At 47.6% G+C, this 26157-nt stretch overlaps 1 protein-coding gene across 1 annotated transcript in view; it reads left to right on the top strand.

Moving 5' to 3' along the window:
* The first annotated feature begins 1300 nt into the window (after positions 1-1300).
* PLPP3 (phospholipid phosphatase 3) overlaps positions 1301-26157 on the top strand; it is a 44414-nt gene continuing 19557 nt past the window's right edge. Inside the window, exons 1-2 of the mRNA XM_058808291.1 lie at positions 1301-1664; positions 25626-25783. Coding sequence (XP_058664274.1) covers positions 1526-1664; positions 25626-25783 — 297 coding nt within the window. The 5' untranslated portion in view covers positions 1301-1525. The remainder of the gene's footprint in view (positions 1665-25625; positions 25784-26157) is intronic.

Here is a 26157-nt window from a genome sequence, read left to right as displayed (position 1 = left end):
CTCCAGGGATGCAGCAGGATATGTGCCAGCACATAGGTGAGAGGCTGAGGTCTTCATTTCTCCCCAAAACAAAGAAGAGAAGTGGTTAAGCACCATCCTGAGCAGTTCCTGGGATAGCAGCTCTCTCCCCATCTCCTGCACCCCTGCTCAGAGCACAGCATTGCCCTCCTGCCAGCTCGGGCTCCTGGGAAACCTTTCCTTTACTTCCTTGATGATTTTTAATTAGACCAAACCAGCGATTAACCAACACAACAATCCCTCACCCAAGTCTCTCGTTACGCTCGTTTGATGAAGGTGGTGCTGTGCTGCGGGAGGGCAAAGCTGCCACGGTTCGGCGGTGGCACCTGGCAGGGTGGCACAGCCAGAATTCAGTCCAGGGTCACCCCGCTGGGGTCTGCCAGAGTCTGTGGGTACCCCACACATCATGTCCCCATCCCTGCCCCAGCACACGGAACAGAGCCGGAGGGCAGAGAGAAAAAAAAAACATGAGAAAAATGCTTATAAAGTTATTTGTTGTTAGTTTTCTGCCCCTTGCACCGTTCCCAGCTTTCGGGAGTCCTCCAGCCTTGGATCGGCTGGTTGTTTTCCTTTCCCCCCTGCACTCCCGTACGAACGAACGCTAGAGGCACCCTTCTTCTGGTCTGCGAGAGAAAACTTAGCTCCTAACTTTTTTCTTTCTTTTTTTTTTTTTTTTAAACTTCCCTCAGGAAAAAAATGTGGACCTAATTATCTATGTAAAATGTCAGATGCAGGAAAGGGGCTGTGCTTACTTGGATATCCCATCCGAGGCAGTGACTGATTTTTTTTCTTGCCCCCTCTTCTTCTTCTCCTTTTTTTTTTTTTTTTTTTTCTCTTTCCTGAGGGGAGGAAAGCGCCTCTCGGAATAAAAGTGCAGAACCGAGCCGGTGGCTCCCAGAGCGGCCGGGGCGGGCGCGGCGGGAGCCCCCAGCGCAGCGCAGCGGAGCCCAGCGCGGAGCCCACCTGCCCCCGGGGCAGCATCGCCCCGCACCTTCTCCCGGACTGAGACCTTCATACACACACAGAAACACAAATATATATATATATATATATATATAAAATATATATATATACACTTTTTTTTTTTTTTAATCCTTCCCCCCGGCTTTTCCTCCAGGACTTTTCCACCGCCTTTGGGACAACCCGCAAACTTCTCACTCGCTGCCCCTTCGCTGCTTTCCCGGTGATTGGGGTTGTTTTTTTTTTTTTTTCCTTTTTTTGGGCTTGTTTTGGTTTTTTGTTTTGCTACTTTGATTTTTTTTTTTTTTGTTTTGTTTTCCCCTCCTCTCTCCTTGGGAAGACCCGCCTGCCTCTCTCGCCTCCCGTGCCCCACCGGAGAGGCCGGGAGCGGCTCCGGCGGCGCGGGCAGCACCTCCCCGGCGCACGGCGTGCGAGCCCGGCGGCGGCGCGGCTCGGCTCGGCTCGGCTCCGAGCGGCTCCCTGCGGCCCGGCACGGCACGGCCCGGCTCGGCTCGGCACGGCTCGTCCCGGGCGCTCGCCCCCGATAATGCAGAGCTACAAGTACGACAAGGCGATCCCGCCGGAGAGCAAGAATGGGGGCAGCCCGGCGCTCAACAACAACCCGGCCAAGAGCAGCAGCAAGAAAGCCCTGCTCATCTGCCTCGACTGCCTCTGCCTCGTCATGGGTGAGCACCGCGGGCTCCGCGCCCCCTCTCCCCGCTCCCGCACCCCCTCCGCTCCCCGGGAAAAACTTTGGGGAAAGTTGGGCGGCGGGCGGGCAGAGCTCGGCCGTGCCCCGGCCGCGCCGCTTCCCAAACAAAAGCGCGGAGCGGGGCCGCCGGGAGAGCCGGGCCGGGCGGCGAGCGGGGGAGCCGGGGAGCGGCCGCGCCGGGCCGGGGAGCGCGGGGGGCGGCCGGGGCTCCCCGCGGGGCGAGCCGGGCACGGCAGCCCCGCACCCCGGGGCGCTGATTGCGGGTGATTCGCCGCTCTTGGTGCCTGGCTGCCCCCGCGGCCCCGGAGCGGCCCCGGAGCGGCCCGGCCGTGCGCAGGGGGCACTGTGGGCTCGGGGATGCGCCCCGGGGCTGCCCCCGGCGCGGGCCCCGCTCCCGGCGCTGCTGCCTCGGCGGCGCCGGGGCCAGCTCCAGGTGGAGGCAGCGCTCTACGCTCAGCCCGGCTCGTGTTTTGGGTAATAATGGAAAACAGCAACTCTGGCCGCTCCGGCTGCCGTGTCGCTCTGCTGGCGGCTTCACCAGCGCTCCTCTCTTTCTCCCGTCTCGCTAAACTCATGCCGGAGCGCTCTCGCAGCCCCTGGCAGAGGTTTGGGTTTGCCTGCCTGCTCGGTTTTTTTGGGGATGCGATGGCTTTTTTGAAGATGCTGTGGCATGGAAGGGAACTGTCAACAGCGCATCTCAAAAAAACCTTTTTGCATTCCAAAACATCAACCCTTCCATTGTGGCTGCGATGCTGAATGTTTAGTTGACAGACACGGGTAGGGGAAATCAACCGGCTTCCAACAAAGAGATTAATAACACAACAGCACGTGAGTTTAATACTCCAGACACCACAGTCTTTAAAACAATTGTTTCTGCTTAGAGCCCATTTTTTAAAGACTGTCAGTTTGATTTAATTTTTATGCAGTTTATTGATCATCTGGTGTATATTAGGGGGCACTAATACATTAGGGGGGGAGGCATGGTTTTCTCTTTATATTCCCACAAGAATAGGGGCCAGTGCAGAAAGCTTCATCTTCTCGGATCTGGAAAAAATAAAAATACTTGGTATATGAAAATACTATAAGTAGGAACATAACTAGCTGGACTTACCTCACTTACTTGAGCAGAAAATCGAATTGCTAGTAAAACATCTCCTAGGAGTCAGAACTTTTAAACTTTTATTTACCCAAGTTTTCTTAACTTAAGGCGTTCCTGGCATGAGTGGGTGCTATTTGAATGGGGAAAGGGTTTTGCTTCCCCTTCTCTGGGCTAAGGGTCCTAAATGAAAAAGCAGTCGGTTGACATGTGTTATTCTACTTGTGCTAGTTTGGGTAAACAGGACTTATCAAGCATCACTGGAAAGTATTGTTGGCAGGGAATAATGTGATACAGCAAAACTGTGATTGTTGCTTTGTTTCAGGTTGCTACAGGTGGAAATCGGGAAGTAAACACTAGAGTTGGCTTGTTTAGGGGTTTTTGTTGGGGTTCTTCGTTGTTGCTTTGTTGTTGGGTTTTTTAGGGTGAGGAGCATTCAAATGCAAGAGCATGAGTGCAGCAGAAAGTTTAAGTCTGACTGATCACTGGCAGGTGAAGGGCATGGGTGGGACATGGTGAGGGAGATGATTATGGGATGGAGAGCCCATGATGGGTATTTGGGGATGGACAGTCCATGATGTGTGTTTGGGGATGGACAGTCCATGATGTGTGTTTGGGGATGGAGAGTCCATGATGTGTGTTTGGGGATGGAGAGTCCATGATGTGTGTTTGGGGACAGACAGTCCATGATGTGTGTTTGGGGATGGACAGTCCATGATGTGTGTTTGGGGATGGACAGCCCATGATGTGTGTTTGGGGATGGACAGTCCATGATGTGTGTTTGGGGATGGACAGTCCATGATGTGTGTTTGGGGATGGAGAGTCCATGATGTGTGTTTGGGGATGGAGAGTCCATGATGTGTGTTTGGGGACAGACAGTCCATGATGTGTGTTTGGGGATGGACAGTCCATGATGTGTGTTTGGGGATGGACAGCCCATGATGTGTGTTTGGGGATGGACAGTCCATGATGTGTGTTTGGGGATGAGCTTTGCCAATACACCCGGACCAGGACCAGGAGTATTGGACCTGCCGGCTGGGCATGAGCTGCTGTCAAAGCTGCCCCACTCATAGGAGGCTTGGCTTGCTCTTCCCTCTGCCTTTTGCTAGGGAAGACTATCAGCTTGTAGTTTCCAAGTACTTGATTCCCATTTTCATGTTTGAAAAATCCCAAAAAAACCACTTGGGAAGTGGAAAAAAAGTGTCCTAGCTGAATCTTCCTGTAAGAGAAAGGTGGACAGGTACAAGTTGATGGATATTTACATATAAAGTGGGGAAAAAAAACCCCAAAACAAGTCCTATATAAGATAATGAAGTGCAGAACTGGGTGAAATGACTCCTTCTGAGGGGGAGGGACCAGCAGAGATGTAATGCTGGTGCATGTGGGCACATGGCCAGTGGCCTCCAGTGCCGTCAAACTGAGTTACGCCTCTTGAGCTGCTGCCCAAAGACATTCAGAGAAGCAGGGAAACAGAAGGCTTTTTCTCATTTGAGGACCACTTTAGGAAATATTAAAACTGGCCATTTGATTTGCAGAGGCCTGTAACGCTGCACTGGCTTCTGCTGCAGGTAATGCCATAATTCGCCCTTGGATTGGTTTTCTCTTAGGGGAAAATGAAAAGAGGGAACTATGGCTGGAATGTTTTTCAGAAGTGACACGCTCTGTGTGGGGCTGTAGATGTGTACAAACCCTTTGTTTACACACAAATTTAAACAAATTACCCAGAAGACAATTACCATAACCATCTAAGAAAGTCTGAATTAGTAAAGCTGAGCTATCAGGAGCTTCCTTCAGCTTTAATTTGGTGAGAGTAGTTAGAAAGATCCACTTTTGTCTTTCATCCTTAAGCAGTACAATGGTTATCTTGATAGCAAATGCATAAAAGGAAGATCTGTATCTTTTCTTTCTTGGGGAGCAGGCTCACGAGCCAGTGGCTGGTGGAGTGGGTTGGATGAAGATCACTGCACCAAACCTTCCGTTTTTCCTGCATTTCCAACTTGAGTTGAGTTGGCAGGGAGCTGGATGTTCCTGAATGACCAGCCCACTCCTCTAATGAGTGCACTTGGCACTCATAAATCCCTGGGCTCTTGCATGAACAAGAGGTTTGATCGCCGACGCTGCGAACTTCCCAGAAATTCCGTGCCCGTGCTTAACTCAGTAAAAAAAGGCAGAAAAGAACTGAGTGTGCATTTATTAAAGCAGGTCATGCAGGGGGGGGAAATAACTTTCTCCATTTGCTTCCTCCTCTTGGGAGGGCTCTGTTTAGAGCATTGGAAGATGCTTCCCAAAATTGTTAGGGCCACAGGCGAGCTTGGCGGTGTGGAAGAGTCCCTGCTGCCCTGTCCCTGTCTCCTGATCACTGCAAAACATCTGAAAATGTGATTGAGTGAGTCTGGGCAGGTCTGAAGTTCCCCCTGCTGAGCTGTTTGGTGTCTTTGTAGAGCATTGGAGAACTCTCCAAGCAGCAAAACAAGAGGTGTGATGGGTGGACCTCACTCCACCTTCATCTGATCATCCGCATCCCTCCCTCTGCCAGGAGTTTCCTGAACCTCCTACCTGGAGCTTGGAGTTGTTATCTGGGAGAAACTGGGGTGATCCTGGCTGGGGCAGATCTCAGGGGGCAACTTTCCCTGGTGCCATGGGGTTTTGCTATCCTGCAACAGCCCCCAAACCTCCTCCTGATGGAGGAGACGTGGCCAGGTGGGGAAAAGCCCCCTGCCCTGCCCTTGAGGTGGGATGTTCTGGAGCCTGGCCCCACAGATGTAGCATCTAGGGTTAAATTTACGCCTCTCAGACCTGCTGCTTTCCCTTGGCAGGGGCTCCTGGTGTTCAGCAAGCTCTGAGCAGCCACCTGTGCTCTGCTGACGGGTGCTAAGTCAAGCGTTTAACCTCGGAAGAGGGGAAGGCTGTGTCAGCAAGGGTGATAGGGCAGATGAGGGTCTTCAGTAGCTTGTATTTGTGCAGCTTGTGCAGGTAAAACAGCTTCCAAAAAGTCCTGCTTGTGCCATAAAATAGAAAGATTTCATCTGGCATACCTGCTTCTGAGGCTTGTGGAAATTGGCTTTATGGGAGCATATGTTTCAGGCTGGTGGGATGTAAACTGCACATAATTTACTGCCCTTCTTCTCTTCTGCCTCTAATTTAATTTTCTCTCTTCTGTCAATCCCAGTTAATCTGTGCAGCACAAGTTTTACTGCCTTGGGAAGGTTTTTTGAAGCAACAGATGGATAGACCTCTTACAACCTTAATATCTCTGCAGCTTTCTCACAAATTTGGCATCTCCTGTAGCGAGCTTGATGCTAAAATGAACTTTGAAAGTAAATATTTATGTTAGCTGGACCTTGACATGTTTATGTAAGTGGGTATATAATCTTATAATTTGGGCTAACAGTTTAGATTACTCTTGACTTCCCTCTTCTGTGTAGAAAATTGTGTAGTTCTCCAGCTCTCAGAAGCAAAAAGGATTTGAGCTCTGCCAGGGGCCCTGTCACTTCATCACAAAAATTGGTGCAAACAGGCCTGGGATTGTCATTGAAGTGTAAGGAGTGGGAGGAATTGGAGATGAGGGGTGAGGTTAGAATTATTTGGATGGTGTAAGGCTGGATGTGTTGAGCTAAGCAACTTTGCTTTGTTTGGGTTGGGTCTGTTGTTTTTATTTTTAGGACTGCCCCACTGTGCACCACTCACTTGTACCATGGGTGACATGTTTCTGTGCACCTGAGGAAGACACTGAGCCAACCATTTCTTGTTTCCTGCAAGGGACAGCAAGGCCTGGCTGTACCAAACCAGCTGGACAGTCCCAACCCCTCGGTGATGCCTTCTCCATGCTGTGTCTCCTGTGTTGAGCCCACACCACACTGGTGTGGGTGGAGAGTCGTCATCGTGTTTTGAGCATCCCTAGGTGGGGTTTGGTCATTAATGTTTATGTGTCTCTCCACAACCTGTAGGATCTCCTGGTGGCAGCCAGCTCCTGGCCAGGGATGGCTGCTCTGGAGGTGCTCTGGCACAGGTAGGTTGGCAGAAGTGGCACCTTGGCGTGAGGTTCTTGTGCAGTTGGACTCTGCCAGAACTTGGGAGTAAAGGAGCTTTTTTATTTTGAGCCTGGAAAAGCTTCTTATTGAACCAGCAGTCAGCACCTAAAGTGTGATACCCATCTGTTGTGCCTCCCTTGAAAGACCAAAGGAGCCAAAGTTGACTGGAAGTAAAGGCGAGAGAAATATTTTGGAGGTGTTTGAAATCCACTTTTTCTGCATTTGCTTTGTCAAAACAAACAAACAAAAAAAAAAGAGAGAACCGACCTATCAAAAAGAGATTATTAGTGACAATTATACTTGAGGTGTTAATTGCAGAACAAGGAAATGCTGTACCTATGGCAGACTGAGTCCTCAGGGGTATAAATCTGTTGGCTTTCCTGAGTTGGTAGAACTTGGCCAGCCTGAAGATGTGTCTTCAGGAAAAGCAGAATTATGTGCAACTGCTTCATGGCCAGGAGTGCTTTGAATCCTGTGTACCTGCTGCTGAGACAGGCAGGAGATGGGAATCACAATTACAGCAGATGACATTTTTTTAATTGTCTGTTTGTAGTGAGCATGGAAAATAATATAAACATCACTCCCAGATCAAACGGATTATTTTTATACCCTTTAAATCTCCATTTAATATGCATGCCTTTCCTGGGCTGCTTTGGTCTGACTCTGTTTGTCTGGATACAGGCTGGTGGTGTCTTCTCCAGATGCTTGTGCTCTGTGTACCACCCAAAAATGGTTTGCATACCACAGCTGGGGAACCTCTGGCAAGCCAGGGCCCCTGTTCAGCATCTGAGATAGGCAGGGTGTTTGTGTGGCCCCATCTCTGCCTGAAATGCCTTCAGAGAGGGGGAGGCAAAGGCCCAGCTCAGCTCTGGCGGAGCAGGCTCCATCCTCCGCGTTCCCTTCATACAATGCTCCCACTTCATCCATAGTAATCCAGAAGGGACCCTTGTGGTCTCCCGGCCTGCCTGTGCCTGGAACAAGGGCCTGCCTGTTGAAGGCAGCGTGGGGAAAGGCAGCAGCCTTCAAACCCTCCTCTCCCAGCGTTCACACAGCCAGAGCTGGGAACAGCAGCTTCCCTGGCATCCCAAGGGGCTGTGTCCCAGCGGGGGAAGGAAGCAGGGAAACCCCCTCCCAGGATGTGGCTTTCCCCCTGCCAGCTGGGGTTTTGTATGAGTGCTAACATACACATACATATATATATATATATATAATTTTTTTTTTTTAACATTTTCTTCCTTTTGTTTTGTCTTAGGGCCTTTTTCGGCTCTTCCGGTAGGTCAGGTTTCATCTTTTAAACAAACAAACAGAAAGGCTCAGAAATGAGAGTGATAAAGCCTCAATGAAAGAGGTGAATTAAAGTAATCCAGCGCTTATCCTGTAATTATAAAAGTGTGAAGTCAGTTTTCTGAACGCTGTTCTGTGCTTCCCCCATTGCCAGCGTGTCTGGAGGCCCAGCCTTCCATCTGCCTTCCCAGATACCTCAGCTGGGTGGGTTTTGCCAAAAGCTGGGAGGTGGGTGCCCTGTGTATCACATCTCTTATGGATCAGTGGCCCCCTTTCCCGGAAGGGCATTTGCATCCCTTTCAAAGCCACCCCATCTCCGTTTCACTCTCTCCCATGGCATCCACCTTGGAGGGACACTACCTGCTCCACAATTTTAGAGCAGGTGGAAAGTTCCTTCCTGTAGATCAGGTGTCTGTGGCCAGGGATGTGTTGGAGCAGCTGTTGGGAAATTGGAGAATCCCTTCTTGCCTCTTAGCTGCACGCAAGGGCTCAGTTGCAACAGTGGGATCGTGATCAGCAGAAGCTGCTCCGCCAGTTTGACCTGAGGAAGCAGAGTGCCACGAAAACCAGAGAATTTGAAGTGTCTTTGTTTGGATTTTGATGCAAACAGCTTGAAAGCAAGCCTTAAGCATAAGTTTGTTACCAAGAGAATGCATGAATGAGTGTGAAAACCAGCTTTGTCGTGGCAGGTTTGGAAGTACCAGAAAATTCCTATGGAACTCCATCCTTTGGAGTCAGTCACGTAAGTGGGCTTGTTTTTCACATGTGCTGGGTGCTTTGGAGACAGAGGGTTGGAAACAGACTCAGCATCAAGTCAAGTTATACTCAGAACATGTAATTTAACTCCAGAGCTTGTGATGCTCTGCACATGCCTGTGCTCTTTGTGCTGTGTGTTCCTGTTCCAGCCCTGGAGCAGGGCTGCATCCATGCACGACCTTGTGTTCTCTGAGCACATGGTGCCCTCCTTCAGGGCCAGGCTGGGGCTGCCAGCCAGAGCCCAGATGGAGCTGCAGCTGGTCTGACACTGGTGGTGACACTGACTCCATGGAGACTGCTCACAATCCTCTACTGCTTTCCCACATCGCTTGACCAGAAAGATGTGAAAGAGTGTTGGTCGTAGCATTGAGGAGCTTGGGAGGTGCCTCTGGGTTTTCTGGTCAAACACACCAGTGGGCATAGCCTGTGATGCTTGAAAAACACAGCAAATTGAGCCTGGAGCAGTTGGCATTGCTGGGTTCACCCACAGCTTGTCCTGAACACCAAAGGTGGCTGTGGGACCGAGCTGTCCTTCACCCCTTCAGGAGCTTGCAGTTATTACAGTGCACCTCTTGGAGCCTCATCATCTTTTCTCGCTGCTGAAGCTAAGAACAGCATGGTTCTTCCATCCATGGCTTAAAGAGAAGAAGTAGAAGTTGCTGGTGAGATGTTTTGGGCAGCCATCTCTCCTGAAAGAAATTATACTCCTTCAGAGAGCTTCTGCCTCCCAAAAGTGTCACTCTGGTGCTGCACAGAAGAAGAAATTTGCTGCTTTCACCTGTAAAATCATAAGAAATGACTGCCATTTTTGACCAGCCAGCTGTACCCCTGCGTCTGACCATGCAGGCACTGCACACAGATATTAATTACATTTCTGTTAATTGAGCATTAATATGAAGCTGAGACCTCATCACATCCTCCAAGTGTCCACACATTGAATTTGAAAGCCAGTGTGCCAAATGGGGTCTGGGCTTCCTGTCTCCTTGACACTCAGCAGGTTATTTATGACTTTTTTGGGGGGGATAGTGTGATGGGCTTTCCTTTAAGCCTGGAGGAAGCAGCCAGCCCAGCCCTGGTTATCATTCCCAGCCAGCTGACAGAGAGGTCTTTGCTCTGGTCTTTGTAGCACCACAGCAGCCGTGGCAACCAGTCCCACATCCCAAGCATTTTGAGGGCTTCCAAGGCTTTCCTGCAAGGCCCACCACCCTTTAAAGTGCTATTTTCCAAAGGGAAACTCGCACACAGCGTGGTGAAATGCTGATAAGCAGGTCTGGTCAGTAACCACTGGGTGCATTTGTGTTCTGAGTGATGCTCAGGGAGTAATTTTGGATGGCTGGCGAGCTGATGGCAGGCAGCAGATCTCCTTTGAAGTCGATAGCTGTGAATCAGTTTGGTGTTAGCAGGTTTCTGGAGCAGCTCTTTGATCACTGATCAGATGGCCCTTGCTTTTTGGGGAGCTGCTTCTCCCTGAATTCAAGTGCTGGGCCGAGGATCCCTGTGCCAGGCTGTGCTGCCCTTGGTCCTGCCCGGGCACGTCACGGGAGGTTTGTGCCTCTGGGAGTTTCTAATCTGGGGAGCAGAAGGAGCAGCATCACCTCGGTGCGTGGGCAGGCGCTGGAGCCCGGCGAGGGCACACTTTGAAGGCAGTGTTTCCAGTACAGAGGTGCCCAGTGGGGCTTGCAGAGCTGCTCAGGCACCTCTGATTCCTTCCTGAACTCCCTGTTGGAGATGCAGACTTCAGTACTTCAGTGCTTCTGCCAGGCCTCCCAAAGCATCTTGAAATCAGATCCTTGGCGACTGTGGAGGAGCCTGTGACTGCCGGGGCTGGGGCTGAAGTGTGTCCCTAGGACATGTGTGCACCTGTCCTGGGGCTTCCCACCTGAATTCCTGTGAAAACTTACCCAGGTGCCTCTGTTCTGGTGCTTCCATGCTCTGCAGGAAAGGGAAACAACCTTGGATTCACCCACTGCAGCAGGAGCTGGCTTGTCCTTTCCCAGAATAAGAGCTGGAGTTTTTCAGGTTAAGGAGTGGAGGAAAAGCTGCACTAAGGCATCTGCCAGTTGATAATACATTACAAAAATGGATGATTCTCCAAGCGAAGGGCTTGGAGGGGCTTTTATCCTACTCATACTTGCCAGGCTGAGAGAAAGTTCCCTTTGCTGCCTGACCACAAGTGGCTGTGCTTTTTGTAGAGGAATCAGGGGCTTTTTTGCCTTTTTTTTTTCTTATTAAAAGAATGAGAAAATTTTATTTTCATAAAAATTTACCCCATCAATTACTATCCTCTCAGATAATCCCATTTTTTTCCCACATAATCTGGGCCAGATATTTTTTCATCCAGCCCTCCTGGTTTCTTGACCATCCCTACAGCTTTAGCATGCAGCTGTCATTCTGCTGCAGCTCCCACAAAGCGGCTGAAAACCAAGGTAACAGCAACATTTTGAGTGAAGGGGATGAAATGTGGGATAGGTTCAGCGTATTTCTTTGTCATTGTTGGAGTCCTATTCAGTCTGGGACTGAATAGGAGGCTGATTAGCATGTGGAAGCATTTCTAAAGCATTGGGCTGTGAGGGTTGGGTGGTTTGGTTTTTTTTTTTCCTTAAAGGAGAAGTTTTGTGGCATTTCTTTTTTCTGACTGAGCTGGTACGAATCTTTGTCAAATCTTTGTAAAACCCTTGGAAAAGCTGGATAGCATTTTGGAGAAAGCCTGTTTTGATAAATCACCATGGGCACAAAGAAGTTTTCCAGTGTGTAAAACTCTCAGAGCCACTGCAGAATCTAGGCATGCAGCGTGTTTGAAATTGCCAGACAAGTGGGATAGTGTTTGGGATACACCAGGATTGTGGATATAACAACAGGTACTTTGCTTTTGCTCTTGCTGAAGTTTTCTGCCACAAGTGGGTATTGGGTCCACAGCCTGAAAATCCACCTGCTTAAATCTCAGGGTTTTGCTTTCACAGGGAAAGATGTAACACTGAGGTAAAGTAAAGTTGCCTGCAAGTGAAAAACATCTTCTTTCCCTGTGCTTTAAGTCCTGGGCTGGTTTTGGAGGAGAGGTTTTTCCCTTTAGTGTCAGGGTGAGGTGTCAGGCTGATATTCTCGTTAACACTCCCTTGCTGCAAGATCTGCTGTGTTTTCTCTGAGGGGTGAAATTCCCACCTTGGTGCTGTTTGTGGGTCTCAGCTGGGTCAGTGCAGGAGCAGAGATCCTGCCCTGGGAGCACCATATCCCTGCCTTTTGTGGGAATGTGGGATTTTGGGAGTTTGCCAGTCCCAAGGGACATAGGACACCCCCTATTGCCTGTCTGTATGAATGTAGCAGAGTTGTGTCCTGAGCTTGCAGTACAAGAAAATGCATTTTATTTCTGTGTACGGTGAGTATTTTATTCCTGTGTACAGTGAGTGATGAACATAAGGTCTGTCTTGAAGGCCTCAGTGAGTGATGGCCTTGGGGTTGTATGGAAAGCTCACAGCAGTACTTGGAGTCAGACCTTCTTGGTGATGTATGCATGGCCTAGATCTCATGCCTCAGTTTCTTTGATGCCTTGTCTGGTTTCCTTTCAGTTATGCCAGTTTAAGAAAGACAAAATGGTCAGCTCACTCATATGCCTCAGAGTCACACAATGGAATGGTTTGGGTGGGAAGGGACCTTAAAACTCAAAATTCAAAACTCCCCTTCAGAAAGTAAATTATCTTGTTCCAACCCCCTGCCATGGCAGGGACACCTCCCACTATCCCAGGTTGCTTCAAACCCTTTCCAACCTGGCCTTGAACACTTCCAGGGATGGAGCAGCCGCATCTCCCCTGGGCACCCTGTGCCAGGGCTCACCGCCCTCTGAGTAACACCAGCTATTGAAGGCTGATTAAAGCTATTGTTTAATTAAGGAGAACTCAGCTCCTCTGTTCACAATCCATGATTAAAGGATCTTTTGAAGTAATTCTGCAGCACTTTCTCGTTGCCTGCCTTTCTCTCCTCCACCGTGGAGAGAGTTCCTGGTGCTGAGGGTGCCGGGCTGGGCGGGCCGAGCGCTGTTACCGCAAACCTGCTGGCAGAGCCGCCTGCTGCCAAAGGCACCCCAGCGTTCAAAAACCCTGCAGAGGGGTGGAAGGGAGTTCAATCTCAGGATACGCTGATTTGGAAAGGGAATCCAAACAAAGAGGCTTTTCAGCAGAGGCTGAGGCTTGGCTTCTCTCAAGGGCAGTTTGGGCTTGGGGAAGCATCCGGGAGGCGGCGAGCGGAGCAGGAGTACATGAGCTGGATGCCGCGTGGTGTAAGGTTTCCCAGCACAGCCTGGTTTTGTGTTACAGGCTGGGGAACTGGCTCTAAGCTCTCCTCTCCTTTCTTTTCCTTTTTTTTTTTTTTTTCCTCTTCACCCCCCCTTTCTTTTATTTCTGTTGGAAACAAAGGAGAGGTTTAGGTTCTTTTGTTGTTGTTGTTGTTTTTTAATAAAGGTTCCCATCCCCTGCAGGTTTGGCGGTGCCTCTCACTCTTGATGCTGGAGGGAGACCCGTTGGTGACTGTGACCTGGAGAAACCCTGTGCAGGGTCCCACACAGGCCTCACAGGGATGTTTTATTTTGCTCAGAAAGCTCAGCCCTCTCAGGGGCTCGCTGAGGGCACTCTGGCAGGAGCTGGCGTTCCTGAGGGGACAGGCACCTCGTAAAGGAGTTCTGGCTCAGATAAGAAGTGAAATGAGGTGGATGCTGGGGCACCATCTTTGCAGCAGGAGGGATGCAAAGTGGAGGGGGTGTCTGCCAGGCCCCCGTTCCCATGGCAGCCCTGTCCCTCACTGTGACACCTCTGGTGCCACCGTGTCCCCGTGAGGTGCCAGGAAGAGCCGAGTGGGGAGGAGGTGCTACCAACCATCCCAACCAACCAGTTGGGGTTTTTTATAGGCACCAGATGGTTTTAATAGAGGAAAGCTGAACTTCTTATGACCCTTCCCCACAGACGTTGTTTGTTGTTTTGTAATTGTGGCCAGGACAAAACCCTGTTCCAGAACCTGCAGTGAATCGAGAGCTTGGTGCCTTCTTCTCCATCCCACCATAAACCCCCCACTGTCCCCAAACTCCTCTGCCTGCCCTGACTCCAAATGATCCAGGGGAAGCTGCTGGGCATGGAAAACTTGAGGCTTTCCACTGATCCCTGGCTAAAGAGATTAGCAAGAGAAGAAACCGAAACATCTAAAAGCAAAGCACAAGGAAGCAATAAAATGTCAGGCCGTGTTTTTCCTGCTGGTTGATTAAAAATTCTCCTGATAAGCAGGAAAGCTTTCATGGCTGGACAAGACCTGTATTGTGTCAAATGCAGTGAAAGGTTTATTGGAGAAGGATAAAGCGGTGCGAGCGTTGGGTTGTACTTGCAGCCCTCCTGGAATTGTTATCCCTCAGGGCTGAGTAGCAGTGTGTTTTGGAAAAGAGAAAGTCAAGCAGAAGGAGATGAGGCCTGGGTCTCCATTCTCCCCATGAGAAAACCATCAGCAGTGGCAAGCCAGTGAGCTCGAAGACCTGTGCCCAGCCAGTGCCAAGATGCTCCACTGGGCCCATGGTTTCCCTCTAGCCTGAGAAATCTTGGGATCAAACACAAGACAGGAATGACAAAACAGGAAAACAAAAGGCTCACTTCCATGCTGTTGTGTTTGACTTCCCAAGGTTTTAATTGCCAAGGGCTGCATGGGGAGCCAGCTGGCTGCAAAGGGATGCAGATCTCCAGTAAGAGAAGCAAAGGGATGCAGATTTCAAGCAAGAGAAGAAAGGCTCTTTTTTGTTGTGGTTTTTTTTTTTTTTAATCTTTTGTCAGAGAAACTAACAACTGTTATGTTTTTCTACAGGAGATGCAGTTTTGCGTACATTTCCCCTTCAAAAAGTAAATTATCACTTTTAGTTACCTGCTTCCTCAGCTCCCCCAGCTGCTCTTGAAGCTTCTGCTGTTATTGTTTTGCTACCTGTAGAAGTAAGAGGGTGCAAGCAGCAGGAAAGCCAAGTATAGAGTGCAAATGGTGCCTCAATTTTATAGTTTTTCTCCTTGGAGCAGAAAACCTCTGCTTTTTACAAAGGGAAAACACAATAGGTGGTTTAACTTGCAAGCCCTTGGCCCGTGGTCCAAGAGATGTGCATTTCCCTGCAGATGTGGTACACAGTGTCAGCAGGATCAGGCCCACCAGTGTGTGGCCCTGGGAACAGGCTGGACAATCCCAATTTTACTGCCAAAACCTTGTTTTTATATGATAACTTGGAAAGAGGGGGAAAAAAGGCCAGCTTCAAGTAATAATAATATTAATAATAAAAAAGCATGGGCTATTTGGCACGCCGGGTGTATAAATCTCGACATTAGCTACCTGTGAATCATCCAGCAGCACGTTTATTGGTGCCCCTCAGTAGATGAGGATTTGGCACTGGGTCTGCATGTAATTACAAGCCACACACAGAAGGACACAGGCAGCTAATGAACTCCTGCCAAACTCCAGCTCCGCTCCTGCGGCTTTTGAAGCCCGCTGGTCTTTCAGCGTTTTGTATGGTAAGCACTGAAAGGCATCAAATCACTCCTTTGACAGTGTTTAGAAAGGGTTGGTTTGTTGAATAACCCAGTCCCTCCAAAGTCCCAAATCTGAGAACTGGAGCATCTATAGGCTCCTTTCTCAGCAGAGCAGTAAATAGGCTGGAAATAGAGGACACCCCTGAGGAGCTCCTGCCTCACTGACAGGAGCCAGAGGGCTCTGGTTGCCACGATGGGCTGCAAGAAAAGAAACTATTTCCACTTAAAAAATACTTCAAAACAATCCCACCAATGGGATGCTTTTTGTTCTCAAGCCCTGTTGTTTTGAACTGAGGCTGTGCACAGCATCTCTCATGGGTTTGCAGTTGCTCTGGTGTTCTGAGTGAGGTGGTGAAAGGGTTTTTGGAGGGTTTCTGCCCTGTTGGGAGGGCAGGTTTTCATGGGGCTGGGTTTGGAAGGTCGTGGTACTTTTTCATGGATGTTTTGTTGCTGGGATGGGATTTGAGCCTGAGCCCTTCTCCTCCTCTTTTCATGTCTGAGGTGACAAAGAGAGTAGTTGTTGAGATAAAAACAATTTCCATGAAAACCTGAGATTTTCAGGCAAGCATACCAGGCGGGTCTCATGGCAGTACCATGGTGAAGAGGAATAATGAAGCTTGGCACGAAGCCCTTCCAAATAAAAAAAAAAGGGGGGAGGAGAGGAAACAGAAGAGCCTTTGTCAAAATTAACTGCAATAAAGAAAAAGGGACTCCTATTCCCTTGGGCTTCTTTAACCTTCTTTCCTCAATTTATTCACACGTTCCTTGACAGCAGGGCACAGCATTGTTGCAGGAGGCTGGAAATGGAAATTTGGAGTTGTCCATTTTTGGTTTTAAAAGGCATGGTACATGTTGTGTCCCTCCAGTCAGTGTGAATAGAGCCTTGGCTCTCTCCTGTGCCATTCAGATGTGGCCCAGTTCATCCTGTCCCTTAAAGAAACAGGGTTATGGGATGTCACCTGGCTGCAAAATTCAGCTTTTATGGGCAGGTGCATGGGAAAGGGGCTGGGGTGACAAGGTGGCTGTGCCCACCCTGCCTGGCCCTGTGCTTGCAGGACACAGTGATGAAGTTTTCAGTGTTACACTGGATTTGCAGAATGTTCAGTTTCTTAGAGGGATAAAAGCACCCAGAAGTCTGAGATGGTGTGCAGCACGGAGCCACGCTGTTCCAAAAAATTTTGTTTGGCTTTCAGGGGCACAAATAATTCACAGAGGCAGATGGGCAGTGACGGGTGGGGTGGACACCTCTGTCATTACAGGTGATGTCTTGCCTCCAAAATACCCCACTCCCAGCTGCTTTCCATCAAAACTTCTGTGGGCAGGGAGGTGTCAGCATAGCTAAGGCAGCAGTTATCATTCCTCCTCCTTCCCCTGCAAAGTCTCCTTTCCCTGTAATACAAAGCTGTTTTAATTAGGAGCATGGATTTTATTTATTTTTTTAACATTACCAGCACAGTCTCAAATACATCATGTGTTGCTATACATTAGGATGCCACTCTGTGCAGTCAAAATACAGAGAGGAATAAGAAGAATGGTAATATTACACTTTTTTTAACCCATTGATAAATAGGCAAAGCCTTTCAGAGCTCTGCTCTGGGGACCACCAAGATCAACCCCCATCACTTTAAGGGCCTTTGGATCACTTCCACCCACGTCTCTCTGCCTTTCAGCACTCTGGGCCGTGCTTTATGTCCTGGAAACTTTACCAAATCGCGACTACCGAGGGGGAAAAGCTTCATTTCCAGTTAATCAAGGCAGTTGTGTAATACCATTTTCTCCTGGGGAACTTCCAGAAAAAAGAAAGGAGGAGAGGAAGGGGGGGGAGAAAGGGGAGCATTACATAAAGCAAGTATATTAAGAGGAAATAAATTATGAATTAAAAGTGATTAGTGAACTTTTAAGGAAGAGGTCAGAAGTGCTTTTTGGAATACAAACTTTTTAAGCTTCCAGTGCTTGTATTGGGTTACAGAGTTATAACCCGGCCTTATTTGTGCAGGTGGCTGCTGCTTCAAATCCAAAGAAGGATTTTGCATTTACAATAGGTACATTGACAGAACTGGGTCAAAAAGCTACTGGTGGTAGGCTCAGGGCTATGGCCAGGGGCTCTGCTGCCTCCTGCACAGGGGCAGTTGCTCCCAAAAACGTCCTTAATTACAGTGGCACTGCCTGCCCATGGTGCTCAGGAACATGTTTAGGAAGTTCAGTGATGAAGTTTGATGAGTTTTTGTTTAAGAGACCTAATGCTGACTAAGTTAACTGGCTTTATTTTTGCTTCATATGGTTTGTGTCTTTACTGAGTTAAAAATAATACGCTTTTGTTGGCTGCATTACATTGGCTTCAGTTTTATATTTCTACCTGTTCTTGTTATGGTTTGGGGTGTCTGTGCAAAGAGGAGGAGCCAGGGTTTCTGTGTTGGGGTGTTTGGGAGCAAGAAGCTAAGACAAGGAGTTTTTGCTTGCTATTTTATGGATTAAAACAGCACCTACATCTCACAAAATTTTCCTTTTGAGTAGAGGGCAATGAATTGGATGGATGAGGCCCTGAGCAACCTGATCTATGGGTGACATCCCTGTGCATGAGTTGCAGCTAGGTGATTTCTAAGGTTCCTTCAAATCCAGTCTTTTCTATCATTCTGTGATTCTGTGTGAGCAGAATACATGGGGAAATATTAGTGTTCACCCAGCCAGTGCAATGACAGGGACAAAGGGGAGCAACTGCTTTGCTCAGCCACCGGTTTAGCAGAAATCCCTTAGATTCCCGCCAAAAGAAAGGGGGTGTTGAGTGTTGCTGGGGCTGGGCAGTGGCCTGAGCCCTTCCTCGAAGGCAGAGCCCAGAGGAGTGGTGCGAGAGGCTCATTCCAAACCCTGCTGACCAGCAGAGCCAGCCCTGCTCGCTCCATTTGTAATTGGAAACATCACAGTCGCCACAGTGTGTTTTTCACACGAGCTGTTGGCCTTCACCATTGCAGAGTTCACAGGCACATCTTTATTTTTTTTTAATTTTTTCCCCCTCTCTTCAAGCTGGGTCATCCTAGGTCAGGTTTGTGATATCTGTGAGACTTTTAAAGCACATGGATGTGCAGAGGTGCCTCAAAAGGTGTTGACACTTGGGGATTTTCATGGGTGTTTGCATTTTATCCCTTGCTGTAGACAATGGGAAATGATGGCTTTGTTTCCATCAAGTTTGGCTGGAGCTGGCTCTGGATTCCTCTTGGTTATGTCTTTTATATTCACCCTCTCCAAATTTGCTCTTTCCATCATGTTCAGCTGTCTCTGGATTTCTGTTGGTAATGTCTTTTATATTCACCCAGTCCAAATTTGCTGGTTGGCCAGTCTGGTTTAAATCTGTTTTATCCCACAAATGCAGAATTTTTTAAGGAGCTACATATTGTGGCTTGGATAGGACCTTTTGTTCTTATTAATGAGTTCTGAGGTTATTGAAAATAAATGTGCACTTTAATATAAAGGTTTTTTAATGCATCAGCTCACGCCAAACTCCCATGAAGAACAGCTTAACACTCTTTGTAGAATTCCCTTGTTTTTCTTCCTCTGTATGTGGTCCTTATCTTTGAAAATAGGTGACAGCTACTCACTAAAAGCACTTTTTCTCCCAGAAAAAAACCAATGGCAGCATTCCTGTTGATCTGGAGCTCTTGGAGCGTGAGGCTGGCACGTTGTGCTCCAGCCACATGAGGAAGTATTTCTACCCTTGGTTTCAAATCCAAAGGAATTTGCAGTGCAAGAGGATAATTTGGCATTTGGCTTAAAGTATCTGTGTGACCTTTTTATAATGATATTCTCCCAGGATGGCTGGGTTAATAAACATGCTCCAGGTTTCACAGGGGGTTATTAACCACAAAGGATGAGTGTCATGGAATCATGGAATGATTTGGGTTGGAATGGACCTTAAAGCTTGTATTTTTCATGGACAGGGACACTTTCCAGTAGACCGGGTTGCTCAAAGTCCCATCCAACCTGGCCTTGAACATTTCCAAGGATGGGTTTGGGCAGCAGGTGGGGACTCTTGTCACTTTTGACATCACCTTTGGTTCCTTTTAAAGGCACTTCTCAAATACCACTGCAGCCTGGGGTCATCACTGTTATGGGGTTGTCCATATAGAAAATAAATATTTTTTGCTTTCTTCTTGTTTGCTATTGCACTAACAGGCATGAGAAGATGTTTTGCCTAGTGTTCCTGATTATCCATCTTACAAAAACCAAAGAAATAAACCCCAAAAAAGTAAGAACCCAGAAAATACTATCTAAGTGAAAATGAACCTGTGTCTGCCACTAGGAAGTCTTTTGGAATCTGCAGCATCTGGCGGGCCTAAAATGGGGAAGTTTGCTTTGAAGTTCCTACAATTTACCTGAAAAATAAAAATAGTGAAATGGACAACAAAAATGTCACTCTCTTCATAGGAAGGATGCCAGACAAATTAATATAGATGGGGCAGATGTTCATGGGAGTTACATGAACAAACCTACAGCAAGTAGAAAAGTAACTGACTTTAAATTTGTATTTCCTTTCCTTTTTTTTCCCTTTTTTTTGGAAAGCAACCCATTGTGCCCAAGAACTTTTCCAAGCAGGTCAAATTAGAGAAATGCAATATATACTGATCCTTGTTTATAGGTTCTTCAGTTCTCTAAAGCAGGTACCTGTTTTACCATAAAGTCTAGGGTTTGTTTGTGTGGAGAATTTTCTCTCCTCATGTGTCAGCTGAGAGTAGTGGAACTGTAATCGAGCTGAATGGGAATCTGTTTTGCAAACAAAGATATTAGACATGTTTCCAAAATACAGGCAGATGCACAGATCAGTCTGCTGGACTGCTGGAATCAAGGTGAAGAACAATTAAGACTGTGCAGGTAGTAAAATAGCAGAGCTGATGGTTAGCCCAGTTGTCTCCTTGTCCTAGTGAATATGTGGTCCTCAAATATCCAGATTCAGTCAAAAACATTGGGATGGAGACACATCACTGTTGCTTTCAAGACCTTTAAAAATTTGAATTTAATAGCTTGATCCAGTGTGCAGTAGGATCCTTATTTTGGCTGATACTGGGCTGCAGATCTGGTCCCTTGAGATTATTTTTCAGCTGACCACGCTCCTCACATTCCTTCAGATATACCCAGTGCTGGTGCAGAGCTGGCTTCTGTTTTGATTGACAGCACATGCCTGATATGGCAGAAATGTGGAAATACTTCGATTCACTGGGTTATTAACTTTTATTTATGTATTTATATATATATTTATACATGTACAGTGTAAGTTGGCTCCAGGAGTTGCTCAGTCTCACAGCAGTTGCCAAGGCTGCCCTTGCAGTGCTGCAGCTCTTCTCTCAAAGTTTTGGGAAGCCAACTTTTAAAGCCCCAATAAAAGCCCACCATAGCCTAATCTAGTTTATATGCATTTTTAAATATGTACAAATATTGTAAACCAAATAAGGTTTGTATGTACCCAGGATCAGCCACTAAGTACTTCAAATAGAGAGCCTGTCTCTTGTAGGTACCCAAATATTTACAGTGTGACTTGAGTAAGGAATTAGATACCCCACTCAGCCCTGCCAAATTAATTAATGGTCTTTACACTTATTTAGGTAGATGTCTGATCTAGTGAAACCCTAAGAACACCCAGAGTCTGGATAGTGGCAGGCAAAAGCATCATGGAATACTTGTTATAAATTACCATTGCTTTGTTGGGATAGCCAGCAACTTCCCACTGACGTGCAGGGTTAAAGATTTAACAGGGAAAATAAACCTAAACCCTGTCAAAACCAGACATTTAAAAAGGAGAAGGTGGTGATGGTTCTTATTTTGGTGCAAAGGTGAAGGCTGGGCTGGGAAGATGAGAGTGGCCTGGGTAGGTTACTGCCCAAATGCCTCTTGCCTTCCTCTCCTTCCACTTTTTGATGAGTGGCCAGTGAAAGCTTATCCCCTTTTTAATTTTTTTTTTCCTCCTATTAAATCTGCACAAGTGCTAACTTTTCAAAGACTTTGAGATTCAAAGTGCTGTACCCAACACAGAGGCCCTTTTTCTCCTGCCTTTGATTTTTATGCACATTTCAAGCTGGTCAGAGAGTACACGGGGGTTTTGTTTAGGCTTGGTGCTGGGGTTTTAGCTTTCAAGCTGCCAGCCTTCCCAGGATTATTGCCTATTAACTGCCTCTTCATAAAGGTGCTGAGCAAAGAAAGGAATATTTTTTCCTAGGTGCTAGCCTTCCAAACTCGATTGGCTTTATTAAATGGAAAGACAAATAAATTTAAACCCTGCTCTGAAATACCTTAGCACAGGACACCAGCAGTTAGGGGTCACCAAGTCACTTGGACTTCCTCCCAACAAAAGCAACATCATTTTTCAATGTCCAGCCCCACAGCATCCCGCAGTGCCTCACACAATTCCTCAGTGTCCACACCTGCTCCGTGCCACTCGGAGCAGGGCTGAGCCTGTTTGGATGGGGCAGGATCAGTCCCCAAGAGAATTCTGTTATGGTTTGGAGCCATGTTTGATCTCTTACAGCAGAGCTGGATAAAAGCTTGTGCTTGGGGTTTCCTTGTTCTGTTATTAAAGCAGAAAATCCCCGTTGTACAAGGAGAAGAAACTTTTCTTCACCTTGTGAAGGATGTTACAGGTCAGAAGGTAATTTCAGCACTGTTTACCTTTATTGCATTGGAAGAAGCAAATCCCTTTGTTTTATACTTTAATTTCCCATGACATGAGGTAGCAGCCCTTCTCTGGTTGCACAGCTCCCTTTGGATGTGCCAGTGTTGTGTCCATGCTTTAGGACATGGTCCACAGGCTTCTGTTGTCCATATAGAAAATAATGGCCTCATATCCTCCTTAATACCAGTATTTCCATTTCTCAGCATGGAAATACTGGTATTAAGGAGGATGTGAGGCCTTTCTGCAGTATTCCTAAAGATTTTGCGATTGGTCTGCACATGACAGAATGACCAGACAGTACCATTTTTGGAGAAAAGTGAACATCCCCAAAATCAGTGTAATTTTTCTGCCTGCCTTGTACATCTGTCATTCACTTCAGTGCAGCTCACTCCTGAAGTGAACCTCTTGTATCCTCAATAGTTTGGTACCATGTGTAGGGATGGGAAGTGGTGGAGGTCAAAGACTCAACACCTTTATGGGGTTCAGCAGCCAGGGATGCACAGTCTGAATTCCCCGTTGAAATGCTGACTCAGAGAGGCAGACTGGGGCAGGAGAGGTGATGAGGACAGATGTTCCATCCTCACAGTACAGCCCTACTCTGCTTGCCTTCCCTTTCCAAGGTGTGTGGGCTGTAAGCCCCAGTTCTGGATCCTTTTGCCTCGGGCAGATCTCCTAGTGTGAATAATGTCTTGTGGTGTTTTGTTTGAGGGATCCCAAAGGCATCTCTCCCTGTGTTTAATTTTCTGTCTCCTTCCATATTTCCCTCTGTAATGTTTTTTCTGCAAAGCCCATGCTCTGCCAGCCTTTTGGCACCACCACAGGTTTCTCCATGCTGGAACCCCCTTGGCAAAAAAAACGTGGGTGGTGACCTAGTCCCTCAGACAGCCCATCCTCCAAGAAATAACCTCGTGGAAGAAGAGCCATCTTGAGCACAATTTATTGTTTGCCATGGGCTGGGGTCTTCCATTCCTTGGGTGAAAGAGCAGCCTCTCACCCAGCCCTCAAAATCAAAGGCATGTTATGTCTTCTAAGTAATATTCACTCAGTTATAGGGAGTGTGTTTATGTTTCTCATGTTAAAAAAAGGGGAGGGGAAGGAAAAAAAAAAAGGGGGGAATCTGAGGTTAGTGTTTTGCTGGAAAAATATCAAGACTTGATTGGCAATATCCCACTAAACCACAAGTTTGTAGGAGAGAAAACAAACCCATTGGATTTTCCAAAGTATGCCTATGTGCTTTATGAAAATGTGTCCCATATAGGTCACTTACACTCTTATTATAGCTGTGGCAAGTGTACATATAATTGAAACACGGAAATACTACCCCAAGCTGCTCAATGAATGAAGGAGAAACAAATCTTTATTATTCCTGGGTTCACAGAATATATAGGAACACTATTTTTTCTCTTTTTCTTTTAATTCTATTTTTTTAATTTGTTTTTTTTTTTTTAGGGCTGGTTTTAGCTTTCAGATGTATTTTATTGTCTGTGGGAACATGTGTTTTACAGACCTGTCATGTGAAAGCCATTAGCAAGAGGAACTGGAGGAGTAACGATGAGCCACGTAACCGTGGTGTGTCTGCTCCCCGAGTTCAGCCGGATCGCGCTTCTCCCCTGCCATTCCTCACCGGGAAACCTAAGGATTTTTTAAGGATTTTTTAAGTGACCCATTAAAAAGGGATTGCTGGCATCACAGGCAGGCTTCTGAGGCCAAGCTGGCTGGGCATCAAAACGGTTAAATCGTGGAATGAAGATCAGCTGGATTCACACGAGATGTCCGGTTTTATTTACCAAATCTGAGCGGGGCAGGCAGTTCTGGAGCTGTTTCTCGCTAGTTCACACATGTGGTGGAAACTGTCCCGCCTTGCCAAGCAGATCAGAGCCCAGAACTTGAAATTAACCCATTTCCAGAGTTTTTGAGAGGATCTGAAAGTGGCCCTGAGTGGTGGCCTAGACCACTATGGAGTACCTGAAAATTTCACTTCAGTATGTGTTGTCCCTGCTCACAGGCAATGGAGTTTTTCCTTAAGACTAACAAAACCCTGTAGTAATCCTGGCTTAGGCAAACCCATTAACATATAGGAAAAGCAGCCAAAGGGGATTGCGCAAAGTGAAATCCAGAGAGTGGTTCATGTGGAGAACATGGGGAGCATTATTTTGGTGACACTTCTGAACAACGTGCATGGTGCCCTGGCTAATCACATCTAGCAGATGGTGTTCACTACAAATGTGCTGTGGACAGCTTTGGGTCAGACCCAACAGCGCTTCATTTTTTATTTATTATTTTTATTCATTTTAGAAGGAAAAACCCTCTGATGTCTTTGACTGCTAGCTGTGTAAACAAACCCACAGATACTTAAGCCAGTTAGTGGTCGACAAGTATTCCCTAATGCCTTCTGTAGGATCTGGGTGTGAGACCTGTTGTCTTGGCCCAAGGACAGCTGGAACCACTGTGCATTTGTTTTTCCCCTTACCTGGGTTTCGCTCTGCAAGTGGGAGGAGGGTTTCCTGCACCTTGTGGCTTGTGATTTACTCTGAACATGGGTTTCAGGGAATTTGGGGCTTGGTTTTGTGGGGATGTAGTGCTCCTCTGGATGATGGGCTTGACAGCAAACATGGATGGGGAAACTGAGGCAAAGGGAAGGAGGGTGCCCTGCGCAAGGTGACATTGTTGTTGGGAAACACCCTTCTAGGTTTGAGGCAGTGCTGTGTTTGTCTGAAAAACTTAAAAAAATGTGGAGTTATGGATGTGCCACAATTTCCAGGTGTGGCCCCCATAATGTGTGTCCTGACCCCATGGTCTTGAGCAGATCTGCTTCCTGCCTGGTGCAAAGATCCAACCAAACTGTCCAGACACAGGAATCCTGCACAGAGGGTTCCCAGATAGTATTTAAAACCCAGAGTTCACGTGGCTTTGTTGTGATTGAAGGTGAACAGGCTCGGATGGGAGTTCATCAGCTTTTGTGAGTGCTCTGGTCCTTGCATGGATGTGTGTCCCACAGCTGCCCAAAGCACATGGTTGGTGCAATAGTAGGTACAAACAGGAAACTGTCAATACACCCTGCAAATACAAAGAGGAGAGAGCCAAGGAAGGCTTCAAAGGCAGGGAGGTGATGGGGATGGAGAATGGCTGGCCAGGGAGGAGAGAAGCCCTGCGGATACTCGATCCTGCCGTGTTTGTTTGCACAGCTCTGGGCTGCTCTGCCCGGCGCGCTCGGAGGAGCATCGCGCCCTCCCCGGAGGAAAGGGCCAGATTGGCTTTCATGGCCTTTTGCAGAGGGATTGCTCCAGGGGTCTGTTCCTGTAAGTTAATATTTGCAGCGCACAGGGCTTAACTGGAACCAGGCTGCGCAGACATCTGATAACCATAACAGAGGAGATGCTTTTTCCCTGCAAGAGCAGCTTGGAAAAACAAATCCCAATGCTATTCCCTTTGGAAAGATAACAAGATGGAAAGAAAAGCACCAGGAATGGTGATGCGTGGATTGCAATGGTTTTTCTAGCTAAATCTTGGGGGGTTTTTTGTGAACTGCTTGTTTTTGCCTGTATTGCTGATGGGTTTGGTTGTCTCCCTTTCTTTGTAGCCGGGTTGCCTTTCCTCATCATCGAGACAAGCACAATCCAGCCCTACCAGAGGGGCTTCTACTGCGACGACGACAGCATCAGGTACCCGCAGAAGAACGTGGAAACCATCAACGACGCGGTGCTGTGTGCTGCAGGCATCCTCATCGCCATCCTCGCGGTGAGTGCCACCTCCAAACCTCCTCCTCTGTCCCAGCAGGGGCTTTTTGGCACCTCTTTGTCCTGCTAATGCTGCCACGGTGTCTACCGGAGCACATCTCCTCTGCGGATTGTTTGACTTTTGTAAGCGTGGAGTTGCAAATATTTACAAATGAAAGCTTGTAATGAGAGGAATGAGATTACTCTTGAAGCCTGTAAACAGGCCCAAAGCTGTTTGGGCAAGTCTGTGAGCTTCACAAGAACTTTTCCACCCTCCAGTAGAGAGTTCAGAGTAGAGGCAAAAACACTCGAGTGTCAGTAAGGACTTGGCATGGTTTCTCACTATTCAAATAACTCGTGGTATTTGCCTATTTTATAAGGTTTAAAAAACAAAGA

This window comes from Ammospiza caudacuta, chromosome 7, assembly GCF_027887145.1.
Source record: "Ammospiza caudacuta isolate bAmmCau1 chromosome 7, bAmmCau1.pri, whole genome shotgun sequence".
Lineage (NCBI taxonomy): Eukaryota > Metazoa > Chordata > Aves > Passeriformes > Passerellidae > Ammospiza > Ammospiza caudacuta.
This window is presented reverse-complemented; position numbering and strand designations above follow the sequence as displayed.